Source organism: Marmota marmota, unplaced genomic scaffold (assembly GCF_001458135.2).
Source record: "Marmota marmota marmota unplaced genomic scaffold, marMar, whole genome shotgun sequence".
Taxonomy (NCBI): Eukaryota; Metazoa; Chordata; class Mammalia; order Rodentia; family Sciuridae; genus Marmota; species Marmota marmota.
In genome coordinates this window covers 17,647,090-17,667,709 of record NW_025999960.1, presented here as the reverse complement: position 1 = coordinate 17,667,709, position 20,620 = coordinate 17,647,090, and the positions used below count along the sequence as shown (strand labels likewise).

The 20,620-nt window shown below is 48.9% G+C and overlaps 2 protein-coding genes across 3 annotated transcripts in view; both read right to left on the bottom strand.

The window, feature by feature from the left end:
• Tamalin (trafficking regulator and scaffold protein tamalin) overlaps nucleotides 1-8,452 on the bottom strand; it is a 39,118-nt gene extending 30,666 nt beyond the window's left edge. The window contains exons 1-8 of the mRNA XM_015493467.1: nucleotides 8,339-8,452; nucleotides 5,217-5,266; nucleotides 2,997-3,051; nucleotides 2,772-2,874; nucleotides 1,260-1,353; nucleotides 1,099-1,165; nucleotides 828-894; nucleotides 5-127 (exon numbers count right to left, since the gene is read on the bottom strand). Of these exons, the coding sequence (XP_015348953.1) occupies nucleotides 5-127; nucleotides 828-894; nucleotides 1,099-1,165; nucleotides 1,260-1,353; nucleotides 2,772-2,874; nucleotides 2,997-3,051; nucleotides 5,217-5,266; nucleotides 8,339-8,452 (673 nt within the window). The remainder of the gene's footprint in view (nucleotides 1-4; nucleotides 128-827; nucleotides 895-1,098; nucleotides 1,166-1,259; nucleotides 1,354-2,771; nucleotides 2,875-2,996; nucleotides 3,052-5,216; nucleotides 5,267-8,338) is intronic.
• Nucleotides 8,453-15,609: 7,157 nt separating this feature from the next.
• The window catches only part of Acvr1b (activin A receptor type 1B), a 41,195-nt gene continuing 36,184 nt past the window's right edge, over nucleotides 15,610-20,620 (bottom strand). For both annotated transcript variants that reach the window (XM_015493376.2, XM_015493377.2), the window contains exon 9: nucleotides 15,610-18,695. In XM_015493376.2, coding sequence (XP_015348862.2) covers nucleotides 18,570-18,695 — 126 coding nt within the window. In that variant the 3' untranslated portion in view covers nucleotides 15,610-18,569. The remainder of the gene's footprint in view (nucleotides 18,696-20,620) is intronic.

Here is a 20,620-nt window from a genome sequence, read left to right as displayed (position 1 = left end):
CGGGGACCCCCGGGCGCCGCAAGCAGAGGCCCGAAGGGCAGGGAGCCGGGGAGCAGGCCTGCACCGTAGAGGCAGGAGCGCACGGACTCCAAAGTGTCATAGATGCTTGGGTCTTTGACCACCAGGCCTGCCAGGACAGAAGACATGAGGGAAGCCCCTAAGGCCTAGGGTCAAAGCATACTTTGCTGGGGACGGGGGCGGGGGAGCAGGTAAGAGATCCAGTTCCTTCCTATTGACTATCTATGTGACTCTGGCGAGGCTCCACTGGGAACCCCAGCTTCCCATCTGTAAAACAGCAATTATAAATTCAAATCCTTATGACACCAGGGTCACAAACAAGATTTAAATAAGCTCTCTCTCTCTTTTTTTTTTTGTACCAGGGATTGAACCCAGGGGCACTCCACCCCTGAGCCGCATCCCCAGTCCTTTTTTTATTTTTGAGACAGGGTCTCCCTAAATTGCTGAGACTGCTTTGAACTCCAAATTCTCCTGCCTCCACCTCCCAAGCCACTGGGATTACAGGCGCACACCACAATTCCCAATTAAATAAGCTCTATGAGCCTGGGTGTTCTCATGTGGAATATGGAGATGATACCAACACAAGAGAGCTTATTTAAATCTTGTTTGTGACCCTGGTGTCATAAGGATTTGAAAATAACTAAAAAATATGTGTGCATCAGCCCAGGGCAGTGTGGTACTCAAAGTAGTGGCTAAACAAACCCTTCTTCGCTTTGGAGGGGGCAGTAGCTCACTGGTTATGAGGGGGAATCACAGACCTGGGTGTCTGAAAGGCAGTAAGTGGTCCTTCACATACCCAGTCTACTTACCATGTACCAGTCGCTGTTCCTGAACCATTAGGGACCTGTATTCTCCCCACTTCTCATACAGGGTTTGCTGCAAGACATACCAAGCCCCGCTGTCAGGAGCTAGCACTAAACCAGCAGGACGTGGGTGTAGACAGGGGTCAGGGAGTAGACTGAAGAAACCTTAAGGTTAAAGGAGGGTCAGCGGCTGAATGAACCAGTAAAACGGTGGGGCCTGAAGGGCAGGGGCTTGGGAAGTGGACAGTGGAGGTTGGTCGAACTCTGGGTTCCTCACCTTCAGGTACTGCAACCGAGCTTCCAGTTCTGCCTTCCGAATTGATGTCCCATACAGAGTTTCCAGTCTGAGGAGTTAGAGAACCAAAGTCTGAGTGAGCCCACAGGCTGAGGAAACATGAGAGGTTAAGCCCAGGCACCAGGCATCCCCCCTGTGCATACCTGAGAATGTTACCAGAAGCCTTGATGATGTCAACAATCTCCCGATGCCGGATGCCTTCCACATTCAGGCCATTGACACTGGCGATGGTGTCCCCTGCCAGGCAGAGAGGTGGTCAGCATCTGCTCCACAGGGCATGAGGGAAGAATTCTAGTCCTCTACCTTGGCCAGAAAGGAGAGGAGTGATACCCCTGAGGAATACTCCTGAACTCCTTCCCCCGAATCCTTCACTGTTTTGGGGAGACCTCTTGGGTGTCTTTTCTACCTCATCCAAAACACATAATCACAAAACCACAGCCATTCCTCCCTATGCAGTGACCACAAGCTTATCCAGATCTAGCACCCCAGCTTAGGTGCCTGCGACCTCAGAAGGACTAGACTCTCACATACCCAACACCCTTTAGAAACTCTGTGCCCAAAGGCTGAGCCCTTCCAGGGCCCTGGGCTGCCCCTTGAGCTGGTTATTTCTGTTTAGCCTGATGTGAGACTCAGTTAAGACAGGAAAGAATAAGTAGCATCCAGAATAAGTAGATAAAAATGAAGTAGAAATAAATAAATAAATAAAATAGATTAAAAAAATAGTAAAGGCAGGGGGATGAGATTGTGGCTTAGCGGTAGAGTACTTGCCTAGCAAGTGCGGGGCCCTGGGTTTGATCCTCAGCACCACATAAAAATAAATAAACAAAATAAAGGTATTTGTGCATCTTCTCTCTCTCTCTCCCCCACCCCCACTGGAAACCAACACTGGACCCAAGGTGAGTCTCCAGTGCCACTGCAGAGGTTCTGACCCCAGGCAGGGCAGGCCAGCATCTCTAAGCTCCTTTCCCATCTGTAAAAAGGGAGTATGGAACCCTGCTGGAACTGCCTCAGGGATGATCAGGAGGAAGAATGGGTGGGAAACTACTTTGCAAAGTTATCCAAGGGTTGCTAGTAAGTAAACAATGAGGTAAGGGACAAAAATTTTGACAGAATGGAGCAGGTGAAGTCAATTCATGCAGTCCCAGGCTGCCCCTTTCTGGGACTTGGGGATTCTGCCTGGATCTCAGGGGTCTTCTACCAGAGGCATCATTTTCTTGTTAGAGGACATGCTTAGGTGCCCCAGACTCGAGTCAGGTTGGGACAGGGTAGGCCCTGACCCCATGACAGGCAGACTCAGTGGAATGCTGCCTCTCCCCAGCTCCTGCCCATGCTGGATTGCCAGGCTGCCAGCAGGAAGCAGCTGGTAGCCCTGCAGCAACAGCCGCCACTTACCAGGCCCTGGCTCTGTGCCCAGGGAATCCCTCACCACACTGTGATGGGTGGACGTGTTATTACCCCATTTTGCAGATGGGGCTGAACAAGATCACACAGTGAATGGTAAATTTTGCCTGGATCCTAAGCCTGGATTCTATTTTTGGTCTTCTCAAAATAGGAAGAGGAAAGAAGACTGATTTCAGGAGCGATTTCTCATCCCTTTCCTTGGGAGAAAGGTCATACCCACTCCCAGAGCCCAGTGTCCTGGGCTCAGGTCCCACCTGGTGTAAGTCCAGCCAGCTGGGCAGGGCTGGACTCATGAACTCGGCAGACAAAGGTCACCATCTCCACACGCTGCTCCTCTCGGTGGTGAAGGCCATAAGTCTGTAACAAACAAGGCCAGACAGATAGGTTCATGCATCCCTCAGACTGACCAGACAGATAGGCTCATGCATCCCTCAGACTGGCCTCCTGACTGTCAACCCTCTGTACACAGCTTTTCCCACCTGGATCTCAAAGCCGAAAGTCTGGTTATCCTCCTTCTCCAGAGTCAGAACTTTCCTGTGGGAGACATAGGAATCAAGACTGTTAAAATTTAAAGGATTGTAGCAGTCTTAGACCTCAGGTGTCCAAGGAGGCAGGAGTCTGGCCTAGAACATCTAGAAAAGACTCAACAGTCTCCAGTGACAGCTCACAGTCATCACAGATTTTTGGAATGTCCTTTCCAGACCTAAAGCAAATTGTCCCCATGGAGCGTGGGGGATGGAGGCACTGGCAATGGCTGGCCCCAGTGGGGCCAACTACGCTAGAAGGCTCCAGTCTTCTGGTGAGCTCCAAGTATCACTCACTGACAAGCTGAGGCCCCAGATTCGGCCCCAGCCTGGAGCCTCCTCCGGCTCCACAGAACTCAGGGGAAAGAACGGCCCCACCCCCAGAGGCCAGTCACGAGGCTCAGCACAGACCACAGCTGCTCCTCCCAGCTGCGGTGGGGCCAGCCCACCAGATGTGAGGGGCTGGGGGAGGGGAGCCTGAGGCCGCCCCTTCCCGCACTGAAGGCCTGCCCGCTGGACACAATGGTCTGGAGCCACTCCAGGTCCTGGCCTGCTGGGGGAGCCCAGAGTTTCCTCTGCCCATCCCCACCCCCTTCCTTCCCGCCAGCCAGAGGCAGAGTTAAAGCAGCCTCCTAAGGCCCCTTCAAGTCTGAGGACCTCAGAAAGGACCTAGAGAGCAGGCCCCTCAACTTCTAGGCTGACCTAGATATTTCCCTCAAAACTGCACTGCCGGCTCCCATCTGAGCCCTCACCCTGAAGGGCAGGTCCATTGTTATCCACCCCCGCCCCCAATGTGTGTACTGGGGCAGGCCCAGGGGGTCTGGAAGTTCTGTGTCAGGCTTTCTGAGTTTCTGGAAGGACTGGTGAACTTAACTGCAAAGGGCCAGATGTTAAATATTTTAGGTTTTCTTTGTGAACCCCATACTGCCTCTGTTATATATGGTTGTTTTTATTTTTACAACACCTTAAAAATATAAAAATTAGCTGGTTAGTGCACGTCTATAATCCCAGTGACTAAGGAGGATGACGCAGGAGGACCACAAGTTCAAGGCCAGCCTTGGGAACTTAGACCCTGTCTCAAAATAAAAAATTGAAAGGGCAGGGGGTATATATAGCTCAGTGGTAAAGCATCCCTGGATTTAATCTCCAGTATCCTAAAAAAAATTGATTAATTTTTGAAAAATGAGTTGGGCACATGCCTGTAATTGTAGCTACTTGGGAGGCTGAAGCTGAAGGATCTCAAGTTTGAGGCCAACATGGGCAACTTAGTGAGACCCTGACTCAAAATTAAAAGGGCTGGAGGGTATAGCACAGTGATAGAGTGTTTGCCTAGCATGCATGAAGCCCGGGTTCAATTCCTAGTCCTGGAAAAAATGGTTTTATGGTACCAATGATTGAACCCATGGGCAATATCCCTAGCCCTTTTATTTTTTGAGACAGAGTCTTGCTAAGTTGCTTGGAGCCTTGCTAAATTGCTGAAGTTGGCTTTGAACTTGCAATCTTCCTGCCTCATCCTCCTAAATCTCTGGGATTATAGGCATGTACCACGGTGAGTGGCATGTTCTCTCTCTCTCTCTCTCTCCATATATATATGTATATATATAAAAAATATATATAGACAATTTTTATATTGGTCATGGGCCAAACAGGCCAATCTGACCAGTATATCATAATTTGCTGGTCCATTTCAGAGAAATCAAGACTCAAATCAAGGATGGGTCATGGAGAGAGAAGGGAAACTATGGGCTCCCAGGCCCTGTGGTGAGTACCACACCTTAGGTCTTTCCTAAAAGGGATGTCACAGGCTGGAACCCCACTGGACTTGCTGGACCAGGCAGCTTCACGGAAGTCCTGGAGTCATGGCTTAGAACATTACCCCTACTTCCCCCACCCATCATGCAGATCTCACATCTCTCCAGGGAGGGGTAACTGGCAGGGACTGGGGGTGGGCTGAGGAGTACCTAATAATTCAAAAATCCCTGCCTCCTTTCTCTGCCACCCCTTCAGCCAGCCCACACCCACACCTGCCCCTCACTCCCAGCGGGAGAGCCATGCTGAAGAGTAAGAGAATGACTCCCCCAGGCTGGGCTGAGATGCTGTATCTGCTTCCCCCTGCCTACCACCCCAGCACTTCATTCTTTTGGACCATAGCAAGGGCTGGTGGGGGTGACTCACCGCTGCTGTTCAGGACTCTGGCTGAGATTCTTCCAGCGGAATCCTGAGCCCTAGGTGGGAAGACAGTAAAGACAGGTGAGAGGGGGATTGCCCTTGGGCAGATGCTAAGAACCTCATTCTGGGATGTCCCTCTAGTTCTGGACACCGCACCCCGTTTCTCATTGTTTGTCTGTCTCTTCCCAAATCCACACCTGCTTTGTTCCTGGTATAATTATTTGCCACTACTGCAACTATTAATATCATTCCCAGGGTTTCCTTAACACAACTGTCCTCCTTGGTTTCATATGCATAAACCCCTAGGTCTCCTGCTGGTTTCCAAGTTTGGGGCGGGGTCATGACTCTAGAAGGGTCTCCATCACTGTGGGGGAGGGGGTTCAGGTCTTTCAGAACACAAAAATTGAAGCAGGGGCTCTTCCTCAGTGGGATTCTAAGAAATACAGGGCTCCCCTATCAAAGTACTCCAGGGAACCCAAGGCCAGTCTGGTCTCTATCTAATTTTTCAGCCAGACAGTGAGTGGCTTAGGAGAGCTCATGTAAGAAACTCAGGCTTGAAGAGCTGGCAATTCTAACCTGAACATGGCTGAGTGGGGGACAGAAGTGCCAAGTCTCCTAGAATAAAGCCTGTTCCAGGGACCAGCTGTGGATCTCAGTTGCAGGTAGCCAGTGTGCCCAACTACACCTGGGTATCTTACTTTCTGGGACAAAAAACAAAACAAAACAAAACAAAAATTGAAGATGTCAAACTTGTCAGTAAGTCTCACTATACTTAAGAGGTTGTTCTGGGTGAAGAGATGACAAAGTTGAAGATCCCTGCATCTTCAGAGTCCCTGATAAATTAAAGCAATCTCCCTCCCTAAAATTTTAGAAGATGAAAGCCCCATCTGGTTCCAGCCCTTTCCTCACGTGCCAAAACAGCCCAGGGCCTTCGGGGTCTGTGCTCTGGTTAACCCTGTCACCAAGCTGCCCCAAGACAAGGAAGAGAAGGGGGCTCTCTTTCTTCAGAACCAAAGATTAGCCTTATGGGTGGGGACAGTTCCCAAACGGGCCAACAAGGAAGAAGGACTGGGCAGCACAGAGAGACCCCTTTGTCTTTCATCCCGATTTTCATAAAATGCAAATTCTCAACAAGCTGTTCATTGTGTGGGGGGTGATGGGGGGTAGGAGAGGAGGAGGGGGACTGCATGGGGAAAGGCCACCAGTCCCTTCTCCTTAACCTGGGTCTTGGATCTCTGCTTCTGAGCGCTCAGGTTCCCTTGAGCCAGAGGAAGGGCCTCACGGAGGGGGAGACGCAGAGGGCGGGCCAGGCCCGCATCCTTCCTGCCCCGCGGCGCCCCACGACCCCTCCCACCGCGTCCGGTCCGCCTGAAGTCCAGGGAGCGGTGCCCTGGCACCCCGCACACCAGACGCTTTAGCCCAGGAACCCCGGCACCCCCTCGGAAGGGTGTGCTCTCTGGGGTCCACGACGCCCCAAGCACTTGGGCAGCGTGTGAACTCAGGCGACGCGGCCCCCGCCCCAGTCTCCTACTCCAGGGNGGAAGCGGCGGTCGCTCCACTCCGAGGCGCAGGCGGCGGCTGGGGGATGCCAGCCGAACCGGCCGCGTGTGGCCTGCCTTTATAGGCTCGGAGAGGTAGGGAGGCGTCCTTCAGAGGCCTCGCCCCCGGTGCGGTAGGCTCCTCCCCCGGCGGGGGCCGCTGCCCTGGAGCCCCGCCCACAGCATCCGACAGCTGGCGATACTGGGGAAACTTGGAGACCAGAGCGCTCAACGCTGGGGGAAAACTAGCAGCCGCGGGGAGGCGGAGCCAGGGCATCCCCGGCGGGGCCCTTAGTACCTTGAGTGGGGTCTGTGAGGAGGTATTGCACGAGATTTGAAATTTGGGAATGGATGGCTTTAATGATTCATGGAGAGATGGCACAGTAGGAGGTCTCTGTAAGAACTTTTGGGGGAAGATTTGGCGAAATCCAGGGTCTTCTAGGCCAGGGGAGAGAGGCGGTGAGGCTGTGCATGGGGAGTAACTCAGGATGTCTCTGGTCCCCAGAGAAGGAGGGAGTAGACATCCTTGTACCAACTGCGCAGAAGCCCTCAAGGAGTGAGAGGACCCAGAATTTCTCCTTTTCAAGTTATCTCAGAAGTGCTGAAAGAGGCTGTCTCCCATTCCCATGTTTAAGGCGAAAGGGAAAATATGAAAAACCTGAAAGCAGGAGACTTAATTATGAGGTCCCTCCTTGGTGGTCTCTGCTAGATAAACCTGTCCTCAGCTCGGGATGCTGGAGCCCAGGTGCCGCTTTCCCAGTAGACAGATCCTTACCGTAATGTTGACTCATGGGGCTGGGAATGTGCCCAAGCAGAGTGGGGGCTCAGAGTTGGATGGAGCGGTGCTCCGTCATTCTCGGTCCCAGCCTTAGGGACCATCCCCCAGGCTGTTTGTTACCATGATTGCCAGGCCCTAGAAGAGCAGGGATGGCCCAGCTTAAGTCTCTGTCGTCAGTAGTGCCCAAATAAGAAGTGAGAGGAGGAAGTGGAAGGCCCTTATGTGGTGTCTATAGAGTGGCTAGCTACCACAGGGCGTCAGCACAAGCTGGAGACTCTATATCAGGACATTGGCCACTACACGCAGACCAGGGCTGCGTATCCCTCTCAGTCCCCTCCTCCTCTAGTCGGAGCATTTACCATGTGCTCTGCCCACCATTTTGTGTGCTTTTGCATACTTGTATTAACCCATTTGGTTCTCTTAACAACCCTAAGAAACAGGTACCATTATCATCCCTTACAGATGAGAGGACCGAGGCCCAGAGGGGTAAGTAACTAGGCCTAGCTTGCTCAGTGGCAGAGCTGATTCAAACCCAGGCAGCCTTGCCCGGTGCATGGGCACACACCTGTAATCCCAGCGACTAGGGAGGCTGAGACAGGAGGATCAGAAGTTTAAGGTCAGCGTAGGAAAATTAGCAAGACTCTGTCTCAAAAAAAAAAAAAAAGGACTGGGGGATACAGCTCAGTGGTACAGCACCCCTGGTTCAACCCCTAGTACCACTAACCCAGGTAACCTGGTTCCAGAGCTGCAAGCTAGCCACCCTGTGGTGCTGCTGTCTTCCTCAGTTCTCATGTTTAAGTCCTGCTCCTTGCCAAGGACTGGTTCACGCTGGGGTTACAGAGGCTCTTGGTCTGGTAAGCAGTGGCATATTGTACAGGTGCTGTGTTAGACCCATGACCTGAAGGGTGAAAGGGATAGAGGGCCATGTTCACTTGGGAAGACCAGGAAAATCTTTCTGCCTCTGCCTGTCCCACTTCACTTAACTTGCTTCTTTACCTTTTCTCCTTAATTGTGCCCACCCCCATGCCCTGGACCCTTAGCCTCCCAGGAGATGTGGTTGGGAGGGGGTTTTACTCCAGCCCTCAGTGATTGCACAAGTCTGGATGGCAGGATGCTTTTTGGGCAGGGGTGGCTTGGGGGCTGTGAATCAAGAACTAGCTCCCTTAGTGCTTTTCTTTCCCTCCTCCCCTCTCCCGCCTTAGACCACCAAGTGGCCATCAGCTGAGGGGCCGAGGGGGTGTCGGTGGGGAAACATGGGACTGTATTGTGAGCATTAGCACAGATGGACCCCTGGACCGTCTGTTGCCTGCTCCTGACAGACGGCATCTGTGGTGAGGAGGGAGGAGGTGTGAAGGCTGCAGGCTCCATGGTTTCTATTGTATTCATCTCAGTACTTATCCCTGAAGGGATCCTCAAATGGGCTACTTGTGCAACCTCTTCTGTGAAGAAACCACTCCACCTATCCCAGCAGGTAACTGAACAGATGCCTCCCTGTCTCTACCTGGAGACAAGGACATTGCAGGTGCCAAATAGCACCTGCTGCCTGGTCTCCAGTCCTCTTTGAGACTGAGGTGGAGGCAGAGACTCCCCTCAATTTATGCAGGTCAGGCTGTCTCTCTGCTTACAAGTGAGAGAACACCATCAGAGAACTGAAGTTCACATCTTAATTTCTTCCTCCTGCCAGGCACAAAGAAAGCCCTAGAGAACCCCAGAGTAAGAGTGAACTCAGGAATTGCAATTTCTGGGTAGCTATTGCATGATTTCTTCAAATCCTTGAATTTCAGAGACAGAAAGGCCGTTATGGTCTGGAAGGGATCTGGTGTGGTCCAAGCCCTTATTTAACAGAGGCAGGGGGTGGGGGGTGGGAAGAGACTGTAGCAAAACAGCCACTAGAACCCAGGACTCCTGACTCAGACTGCTCATTCAGCCACTGGAAGCTCTCCAAGAGCTCAGGGATCCGTGCCTGCCTCCTCTTCCCGGTCTCCCCCATTTCTCCAGGAAGAAGCCGGGACCCAGGGATGCCGTACTATGGAGTGGTGATGCCCTCTGGTGGTCATGAGCTTTATGGTGGAAAAATCTTCAAACCAGACTCCACCTGGACTCCCAGCCATGTTTAAGGATCCCTTATGGCCCTGTACCTCCTAGGAGGATCTGTGCATAGCTGGTCACTGAGTTCAGGAATTTCACACCTATCACAGTGAGGAAATGTTTTTGTGATAAAAGCTACTGCTGCCCAAGCTGCAGGTGCAATTCACTGGGAAGGAAAAAAAATCACAGCATTACACAGACAGCAATAGCCTTCGCTACAGTGTCTATGAGAGCCCTAAAGCTTTGCCTTCCCTAACTTTCCATAACTTCCTCCTAAGCCAGAGCCTCTTGTCTAGCATCTGTTCTTCTCATCCTATCTGCAGCCCTTTCAAGTTTGGGGGTGGGAGAAGCATTCTGCACACTGCCTGAGACTTCATATACTAGGATGCCTCCCCCCCTTTTCCTCCTACTTGCAGCCTTCTTGCAAGTACCCCATCACTTCAGCTCTTCAGACATCTGTGCTCAAACTATATCTTATTCCAAAGCAAGTCTGTCTTTCATATTGAGTTCCCAGGTTTTTTGGACTCAGCTGGTTGTTAATCCGTCAGCTTCTTGGGATGGGGCTTGATCTGGCAAAGGAGCTTAGACAACAGGGGCTAATGGACAAAGCCTAGATAACACCCCTTCTCTTCAGAACAAGCCCTTGCTCAGACACACCCTCAAGTCACCTGCCCCCCCACCCCCAGGGTGAATAAAAACAGCTAGCTGACTTTGGCCACTCCGACATCCCTGAGCACTTGAGGCTAGAGCTGTGGAAGCTCAGACCCCCTCTGGAGTCTGAGGCTCTAGCAGTCATTTCAGGACCCAGAACTGGCAGAGATGAATAGTGGGCCAGAAGACACCTCTCTGGGTGCTGCTGCTGTTTCTGAGTTGGGAAGACAGGAGGGAGAAGTCCTGGGACTCAGCTGGCTGCTGGTCCATCAGGAATGAGGGGCTGGGCTCCCAATTGCATAGCATTGCCTCTTGCAGGTGGCATGGAACAGTTGGTGGGCAGCTGGCCAGGAAAGGAGTGGTTGTTTTTCTTAATGGCTCCTACTGGCCAACATTCTCCATGGGAAAATTTACTGTGTTGGTGCTGGAGGAATCCCCGCTAGGGAGAGAGTTCAGGAGCAGGAGTGACCTAGCCCAGTGACCCAATTCTAGGGGGGTTGGGAGCAGAGGCCAGTTGGATGAGGCAGTTCCTTTGTGTTGATATGGATAGCGTCTTGGTCCAGTCTCTCCCAGAAGCCAAGGACTATCTTGCCTCTTGGATGTTGGGGGGCAGGGTATCTCTGGCTTGAATAAGTTAGAGGCAGAAGAAAGGGAAGCTAACCACAGTTTTCTTTACAGCACCACTCCTGAGTCATGGAGTATATATTATCTTACCTTCTTGCACAGGGACACCTAGTGAAGACAGAAAATGATAGCTCTTAGGGCCCCAGGTTCTTTCCTCTTGGCAAACACACCTGCTCAGTTGCTTAATCCCTAGTTTCCTCTTCCAGGGGAAGAGCACAATGCAGGCCAACTTCCCCAACCCCCAAATTCACATGCAAGACTGCCAGGCCCAAATTCTCCCTGCTTTACTTCTGATCATGCCCAAACCTGTGTGTCCTCCCCGCTGTCTCTCCCTGTCTCCCAGCTCTTCCTGCTCTACCAGCTGCCATGGCCTCTCAAAGTCAGTACTGTGATCTTCTCAAAAGACAAACACGACCATATTGTGTGTCCCCCTCTAACACCAAATTCATGTTGGAACCTAATATCTGATGATTGTGTCCCCCCCAAAATTTATGGTGCCCCCCACTCATATTGAAACCTAATACCCAAGGTGACAGTGTTAAGAGGTAGGGTCATTAGGAGGTGAGTGCTCTTATAAAAGAGGCTTTAGGGAGCCTCTCTGCTACCACATGGTAAGGCACCATCAGTGTGAACAGGCCCTCCTCACTGGACACCAAATCTGATTGCACCTTGATCTTGGCCTCTAGAACGGTAAGCAGTAAAGTTTGTTTATAAATTATCTCATCTAAGGGTATTTTTCTTTTGTGGTATTGGGGATTGAACTCAGTGCATTCTAGGCAAGCACTCTACCACTGAGCTACATACTCAGCCCTTCTTTATTTTTATTTTGAGACAGGGTCTTTCTAAATTGCCTAAGCTGGCCTTGGATTTATAATCCACCTGTCTCAGCCTCCCAAATTGCTGGTATTATAGGTGTGTGTCAGTCACCATGCCCAGCTGATAGATTTTAACTTATGGGGCAATAATTATGCTAGCTGTTGAATAAAACTCAAGAGGAAAAATTGCTAATAGATTAGTACAGTCCAAGGTAACTGTCCCAGGAGAAGTGATGGCATTGAGACTATATATTGCCATTTCTGGTCCTAGAATGAAGCCCTGACTTCTCAACATGTGAACACCTCCAAAAGACTCCCTCCCTGACCCTTGAGTTCTTTTCCATGGCCACCCCTAGCACCTGTGACTTTTGAATGGCAACACTCTTTTTGAGTAAAGTCCCTTCTTTTTTTCTCAGCCAGCAGGCCAGTGCCTATTCTAAAATACATGTCTCTTCTCTTGATTCCAACTTCCAGAGGCTCCTGTGTTCACCCAGTGTTCTGCCTTGTCCTTATCAGAGTGCTTATCTTCCTCCATTGTGGATATCCCTGCACTAGGAATGCAAGCCTGGAGGGCAGGGCCATATCTCTTCCTTCCTGAGACCCCTCACCTGTGGTTCCATGACACCTGCCATGTTGTTTTATAATACAACTTGCCAAAATCTGCCTTATTGTTATTATCTCTCTATATATCTGATCTCTCTAGACTCCTTGAAGTGGGGCAGGGAACATAGATTGTGTATCTTTGTGTGCTGCCTACTGATTTATGCATTAATAGTGCTCAAAAAATAGTCTATCCAATTTTCCCTGAAATCTTCCCACACCATTAGCCCCCATCTTGAGTTTCCAACAAGCATTCTCAAAAGGGCACTGTGTGCTGTGGCACATGCCTGTAATCCCAGCAATTTGGAAGGTTGAGGTAGAAGGAATACAAGTTCGGGGCCAGTCTCAGCAACTTAGGGACCCTTCCTCAAAATAACAATAACAACAACAACAACAACAAAAAAAAAAACATAAAAAGGACTGGGGATGTAGCTTAGTGGTAAAGTGCCCCTGGTTTCAAGCCCCAGTACCAAAACAAAAACAAACAAAACCAAAAAAACAGGACCCAGGACTATCTATCTGGCTTATTCCTTAAAACCTCTCCGACCATGGGACACCCAACAATTTACAGACTATAGCTGTATAGTCAAATAGCAGCATGGGTATTACCAAGAAGGTATATTTTAGATGTGATTGACATTTCGATCAGTAGACTTAAAGAAGAATATCCTGTGTTAGTCAGTCTTCCATTACTACAACGAAAGCCTGAGATAATTATAAAGAGAAAAGTTTTGTTTTGATGTTCGGTTTTGGGGGTTTCAGTCCATGATCAATTGGTGTAGTTGCTCTGGGCCTGTGGTGAGGCAGCACATCATGGTGGCAGAGCACAACAGAGCAAAAGCACTCATCTCACAGCCTGAAAGCAAAAGAGAGGAAGGGACCAAGCTTGGCAGTACACCCCGTGTTGACTTAAAGACCTCCCATTAGGCCCCTACCTCTTAAGAGATCCCCAGCAGTTCCATGTCTAGGGACCAAGTCTTTAACCCATGAGGCTTTGGGGGATATTTATTCAAACATAACCCCTCTATAATGTGGGTGGGTTCCATCCAATCAGTTGAAGGACTTGAAAGGCTGAGGTGCTTTGAGGAAGGATTCTGCCTTCAGACAAGAATGCAACATTAATTCTCTATTATCTACCTATCTATCTATGTGTATCAATACACATCCTATTGGTTCTATTGCTCTGGAGAACCCTGATTAATAACACCATTTCTGGCCTGATCCAACACTTTCTTCCTGTCCCCCCACCTTTATTATGCATCCCTTTCATGTTCCCTGGTCAATGGCTTGAACTCTACTTATTTTATTTTGGTTGTGTTTAACAAACACATTTGTGGGACTGTTAGGATCATAACACACATGGCTTGGGGATCAGAGACTTAAAATGTGTGAAACAAAAACCAAATAAATTCAGATTTCCTATTACACACCTTACAAAGATGAGACAAAGTAACTTTCAAGGGCACAGGAAGAGATGCCAGAAAGGGCGTCATCCTGATTTTTGAAATGGTAAAGGTGAAGGTCTAACCCATCTCTATTGTGCTTCATGTCTATGCCTGGCAAGGTGACCAATTATTCAAAGGATGGCCCATAAGGGGCCTTCATTTGAATTGTGTTGAGATTAACTACAAAAGCACTTTGCCTTTCCTTTCAAAGAACAGGTAAATAGATCAAAGAGATGCAGCAGATACAATTATACCTCACCAAGGGCCTTGGGCTTCTGCTGTTATCTTTGTCAAGAGAAGAATTATGGCCGGGACACAAGGACAATTTAATTAGTAACTGTCTGGGTTACTGGAATATGTGGCAAAATTGAAGCAAACTTACAGAGGTAAGTTACTTTTCTCCAATCTGACCGCTTGAGATGGAAGAACAATGGAAAAATCTGGGTAATAACCAGGATTTAAAATCAGTGATAGGCTGTAGCAATGGACAGGTTCAACCGTGAAATGAACTCAATTTGAGTTCAAAATACTGTCTGCATGCCAGATGGAGGGAGAAGGTGGCTGACTTTTACTCAGCCCAAGAGGTGGGACTCGTCCTGGGATGACCTTCAGGTAGGTATCAAGCATCCTGTAGATTCTTGTTCTATCTGTGTTGTCAGTTAGTGCTATGCTCCCTTCCTGGCCTGAGGCTTTAACCAGGTTCAGGAGAAAGCAACTGGCCTTGGTGAAGACCACAGAGCCACAGAGCAGGATAGTGCATTGGCTAAGGGGCTGCAGCTTGTGGATCCAAGGTCTTTTCCACCCCTAAACTTTGTAATCTTGGGCAATTTACTTGACTCCTTTAATCTCCCCATTTCCTAATCCATAATGAGAATAATGCCAACCTCATATGGGTGTTCTTTAGATTAAAGCAGTTAAAATACATAAAGCAAATTTTGGCACATTGCTTAGCATGTATTTTCAATAAGTATTTGTTAATATTAACTGAATGACAGCTGCCTTCAAATTTTAAAGGACCTCACATAGAATAACTGCTTTGAGAAACGGTTCGATCCTCAGCACCACATACAAAGATGTTGTGTCTGCCGAAAACTAAAAAATAAATATTAAAAAGTTCTCTCTCTTAAAGAGAGAGAGAGAGAGAGAGAGAGAGAGAGAGAGAGAGAGAGAGAGAGAGAGAAACCTGTAGAAGGCACGTGGAGGTTTCCCAGTCCTTTCTTACCGAGCAGCAGTCTACAGATGGAAGTCACGGCCCAGAGTGTTAAGAGTGAGGCGTGTCACCTGGCAGGATACTACACGGGAGTGGGTGAGATAACCTTTAGGGTACCATCTAAATTTGAAACTTTATGCTTCTAGCACTTGCTATTTTGGATCCTCTCAGCCTAGAGGTATAGGATTCACAATCTCCCAAACTCTTGAAAATACCAGCAGAACTATTGAAGATTCTCATATCAGTCATGCAATCACCGCAGAGTTCACAATTTCAATTTAGGAGAAGGGAAGAAAAACTGGATGGCTCTAGGTTGCCTTTAAGACTTAGTGGTATGTGAAAACCAGGACTGAGACCCTCTTATAAAAAACAGAGAAAAATGCTAAAAGATAAAGTCAAATACAAAGCCTCCAACAAGGATGCTCAGTGTCTCCTGCTGCCTTATATGCCAGGCCCACCCTCTATGAAACAAAGCAAGTTTCAGGAAGACCTAGTATGTCCAGATGTGCACTTCTTCTGAACATGATCTACTGCACATGGTGTGCACATCAGACCTGGACAGCAAGGATGGAAATAATTCGGAGTCCCAACTCCCTAGCAAACACTGGGTGGTCATTCTCCATATAGAAGACACATGGCACCAGAAAAGCTCTGTGAATAAAACTTTTAATAATGTACAGCAGAAATTGGACAGGCTCATTCTTATATTAAAACAAAAGATTTCCTATATTACAATTTATTTACATTTGCATACTGAAGAGGTAAAGTGTCTAAGTGGCTATTTTACAGTCCTTTCTAATAAAATATACAAAACAAACAGAAGTACCGAGAATGCCGTTCGGGAGCCTTGATGGCGACATAAGAACGGGCTTGGACTTGGTCTGTGAATCTAGAATCCAGAGGTGCAGGTAGCCCTATGGATCAGGGTTAGCCTCAGGGAGCCAAAAACCCAGCTTCAGTTTCTCCCCAACTTTCGCTTGGTGTTAGCAGTGGTGGGTGTGGGAATTTCCCCAAAAACTGCTGTCTTCCCCAGAGGTGGCGGAGCTCAACTGCATGGATGGTGAGGGTAGAAAGGCCCCCTGGGGAGTGGGCTAGTGGTTTGGGAGTCACTGGATGGACATGTGTTGGCAGATCCCAGAGGCTAGTTGTGACTTGGGGCACAGGAGCCTAAGTTCCATCATCACCTGTAACCGCCACAGTTCTGCTGCAGGGCGGGTAAGTGGGAGGTCAGCAGGGGTGGGGAAATAAGGTCCCCTTAGTGACACAACTGGTATTTTAAGGGATATTAATTAGTGGCCAGTAAATTGGCCCAAGGGTTAGAGGAAGATCTCCTTTAATGCAAGGAAAGAAGCAATACATCAGGAAAATAAATAGAAAAAGCAGGAACATGGGGGAGACCAAGGAGGCAGGGGGAGGGCTTTTCCTCCTCCCCAGGCTTTGGCAGGATTGCTGGGTTGGAGGCAGGCATGCTCGACACCTGCATACATTATGTGCCTCCCTGGGGGCAGGAAGGGGGCTCAGAATGAATGCAGTGCTTTGGGGTCTCACCTGTGGTTCTAAACCCCAGGCCTCACTACCCACCAGTAGTCTCTTTGCAAGAAGGACATGTTGTGGGGGTGGGGGCAGGGTCGGTCCTCTTTCCTCAGTGGTCTTATTTAAAAACAGTTAATTCCAGGCTCAAAAGGCTCTCAGAACCAATCATAAAAAGTCAAAGCAGGTGTGCAGGGGTCTCACAGCAGGCACCCACTTACTGGATTTAGCTCCTTCTCCAGTGCTCCAAGAGCAGCACCCAAGCCTGTCAAGTTCACAGTGGTCTTCCCAGGCCCGGCTTGGCGCTGGGCACCCAGTGGGCACTCACACACATCTGCTGAGTAAACGCCTGGGGAAGGTGCAGCCAACCAGACAATGCACAAGGCGGGGGTGCTCACAGATGGGGGCAGAATGCCAGAAAGACCGAGCCCCAGGGTAGAGAGGAAGTATCACTGCTGAGTGGGAACAGGCTCAGGTACAAGGACAAACACTTCCAGTGTGATTGAGCTATGTGCGCTTGTTTTTTTTTTTTTTTTTTTTTTTTTAGGGATTTCTTTAAAAACAAATAGGTTGAGAGGTAATTATCACATAGAGATGGTTTTCCTTTTACAAAAACTTAATATTATTAAAAAAAGTTAAAATCCAGACCCTCCCAATAAAATAAAATAAAATAAAAATAAAAATCAAACCACTCCAGTTAAAAGTTATGGCTTCAAAGTTATTATAGACCTAAGATATGCTGACCAAATCACCACCCAAAACCGTGCTTCTAGACTTCATTAAATACTATACTTAGGTTAAATAACATGTTCAGCTCAGGCTATTCCCTTTAGTAGGGCCCCTGAAGTGGATGCAAATCTCTCATCTTCGCTCCACTCTGATCAGATAATCCAGTAAAAGGCAGCCCATGCAGATGCCTCCCTCCCACCCAGACTCCCCCCCAAATCAGTCCCCCCTCCCCTTCCCCACCCCAAACCCACCACCACCAAAAATATACACTGCTGTTCGTAGAATCTGGGATGGGATAGACAGATGTGACATTCCAATTTGAATCCCAAGATCTAGCTTTGGATTCCTTGGCCCTTCCTTGATGCTGCTGAGGACGATGTGCTGAGCCAGCTCATTTCCCACGGTTGAGGCTGACCACAACACCTAAGACTTCCACCGAAATTCTTTCCCTGCCCTCCCTGGGTCCCCCACCCCCAGCCTCACATTTTGACCCAAAACCCTCTCTTGCCATGGACAACTGGGCCAGCTTCGGTTCCTCAGCCTGAAATAGAAAACTGTGCTGACACAGGGCAGGCAGAGCAGCCAGCTGGGAAGAGAGTGCCACTGGGCAGGGTCTGGGGGAAGGGAAGGAGAGACCTTCAGGGAAGGGCACCAGGGAAACTAGATGCTGCTCACTATGAACAGAGGCACCAGCACACAGAGACAGCATGACACCACACCCCTGGCCTGCACATGCACAGAAAGCTCAAGCAAGTGCATACCTAAACACACACACATACACACACGTGTAAGGGCGTGGCACAGACCAGGCACAACAGGGGACGCACCTCAGCACATGCACACACGGCTGGACAGACAGGCAGCAGGTTCCGTCTCCACTGGCAGTCCTCAAGATGTCTGTGTAAGGAGGAAGGGAGCACGTGGCTCAGAGCCACCTGGAGAGGGGCTACACTTCTGGACCACTTTGGTGTGCCACGGGCTGGTCCCTGGAGGGCAACAACTTGGCTCCTCCTAGCCCCTCCCCGGCCACCCTTTCACCATTCCTGGCTAAGTGCCAGATGCACCGGGTTTTGTGGACTTCCCACTGCAACCAGTTTGAGTTGTGGCATTGAGTTCTCCACACGATTTGCTCTCAGAGTCTCCATGCCATCAGGAGGTAAATATAAAAGGTGTCTGTCTCAAACCCAACATGGGAGTGAGCGTGTCTCCCGGGCTCTGTCCCTCTGGTGGGGCCAGGGCTCTGGCCACAGAGGGCTGGGCAGAAACGAGAGGTAGGCCTCCACTGTACGCTCAACACGGCAGCTGCACATAGTTCTCGCTGCCCAGGGTTGTGTGCAGGGGAGAGAACAGGCTAGATCTTCACATCTTCCTGCACGCTGAGTTGTGACAGGGTCTTCTTTATGCGCAGCGCAGTCAGACGGGCTGCGCCGTTGGCGTACCAGCACTCCCGCATCATCTTCCCCATCACCCGTAATGCCTGCAGAGACAAAGGGCTGTCAACTTGACTGCAACCAGAGAAGTCTTTCTGGTCCTTAGTTAAGCACTGGCTAGTTTCTCTGCTGCTTTCCCCACAAGGCTGAGTCTGTTATAATCTGCCAGCCCCCAGCCCCTCCAGCAGGGAAATGATTCTCAAACTTCTCCTTCCTTGAGGGATAGGCTGTGTAGTGGAAGGGAAAAGCTCCAGCTAAGGCTGGCTCTTTTATTCTCAGCCTTACTCTCAAGTAAACCTAACCTGAGGCACTTGAAGAATATTTTGGAAAATGCTATTCTATTGTGTAATGAGAAGGCATCCACTCAAATGTGAGCTGAGTAATTTGGTTCTTAAAGGCAGAAATGCCCTCTAGTGGTTACACTCATAAAAGGCTGCAATGACCTCTACTGTTCTACTGGAAGATTAGCACTTTGGGAGGAGCCCAGTGCACTGCACAGCAATCTGAGTTAACAATACTGATCTTAACTAAACTGACAGATGTTAACTAAACTGTGGTAATCCTTTCATAATATACACAGATTAAAATTAGCACATGTCAACTATTTCTCAAATAAAGTTGGAGAAATACATAAATAAGTAGAAAGAACAGCAGGGTTACAAAGTGAAAAGGCAGCCCATGTGCATTCAGCTGGGCCAATCTTGCTCCCCTGAAGACTCTAAGACCTCAGAACCCCATGCTAGTTAGAAAGAGATGTAACAGATTTGTCCCCATTTCAACTATTCCCACCAAATGTTGTCCCTCTCCATTTCATTACCATTGGTACCAAATTGTAATTCTCTTTCCTTACCCCAACTCCTTCACACTTGTCACTTTCTCTTCTGAGTTTTTAGAAAGACCACTTCCTCAGACATGGTCGTTCCCTTCTGCTACAGTCTCCAGCCTTCTCATATAGATGCCTCTCCCTAACTCTTTTCTATAGGTGGCCATGCCTGTGGTTCTATAGCTGTTTTTCTAGTACAACAGGTCTAACACCTCCCAAACACCTTTTGTTTCTGTCTCTTGTTGACCACCTACCTCCCTTATCTGTGATCAGAAGGAACCTTTTTCTTCTATACTAGGATGGTGCCTCTAAAGGGCACCCTACAGCTAACCAGAACAAATGACTACAGCCTCAGAGGGCTCAGTGAATAATACCATAGAAAAGTAAAGGTTGAGTATCCCTTATCTGAAATGCTTGGGACCAGAAGTGTTATGGATTTGGATTCTTTCAGATTTTGAAATATTTGCATATACATAATGAGGTATCTCAGGAATGGAACCCAAGTATGAACACTAAATTTATTTATCTTTTACATGTATCTTATTATACACAGAGCTTGAATATAATTTTATACAATATGTTTAGTGTACCTCGTGTGTATGTTGTTTTGTTTTTATTTTTGGCACAGGGATTTTTTTTTTTTTCCCTGTACCAGGGATTGAACTCAGGTGTGTTTAACCACAAGTCACATCCTCAGCCATTTTTGTTTTCTTTTTCTTTTTTGGGGGGGAGGGGAGAGTATCAGGGATTGAATTCAGGGGCACTCGACCACTATCCCCAGGTCTATTTTGTATTTTATTTAGAGACAGGGTCTCACTGAGTTGCTTAGCACCTTCCTGCCTCAGCCTCCTAAGCTGCTGGAATTACAGGAGTGCGCCACTGCACCTGGCTCCAACTGTTTTTTAATATTTTATTTAGAGACAGGGTCTCACTGAGTTGTTAAGTGCCTTGCTGAGTTACTGATGCTGACTTTGACTCCTCCTGCTTTAGCCTCCCAAGCTGCTGGGACAACAGGTGTGCATGGCGGTACTGGGGATTTAACGGAGGGGGCACTTGACTACTGAGGCACATCCCCATCTTTTTTACTTTTTGAGACTGGGTCTCATTAAGTTACTTAAGTCCTAAGTTGCTGAGGCTGGCTTTGAACTT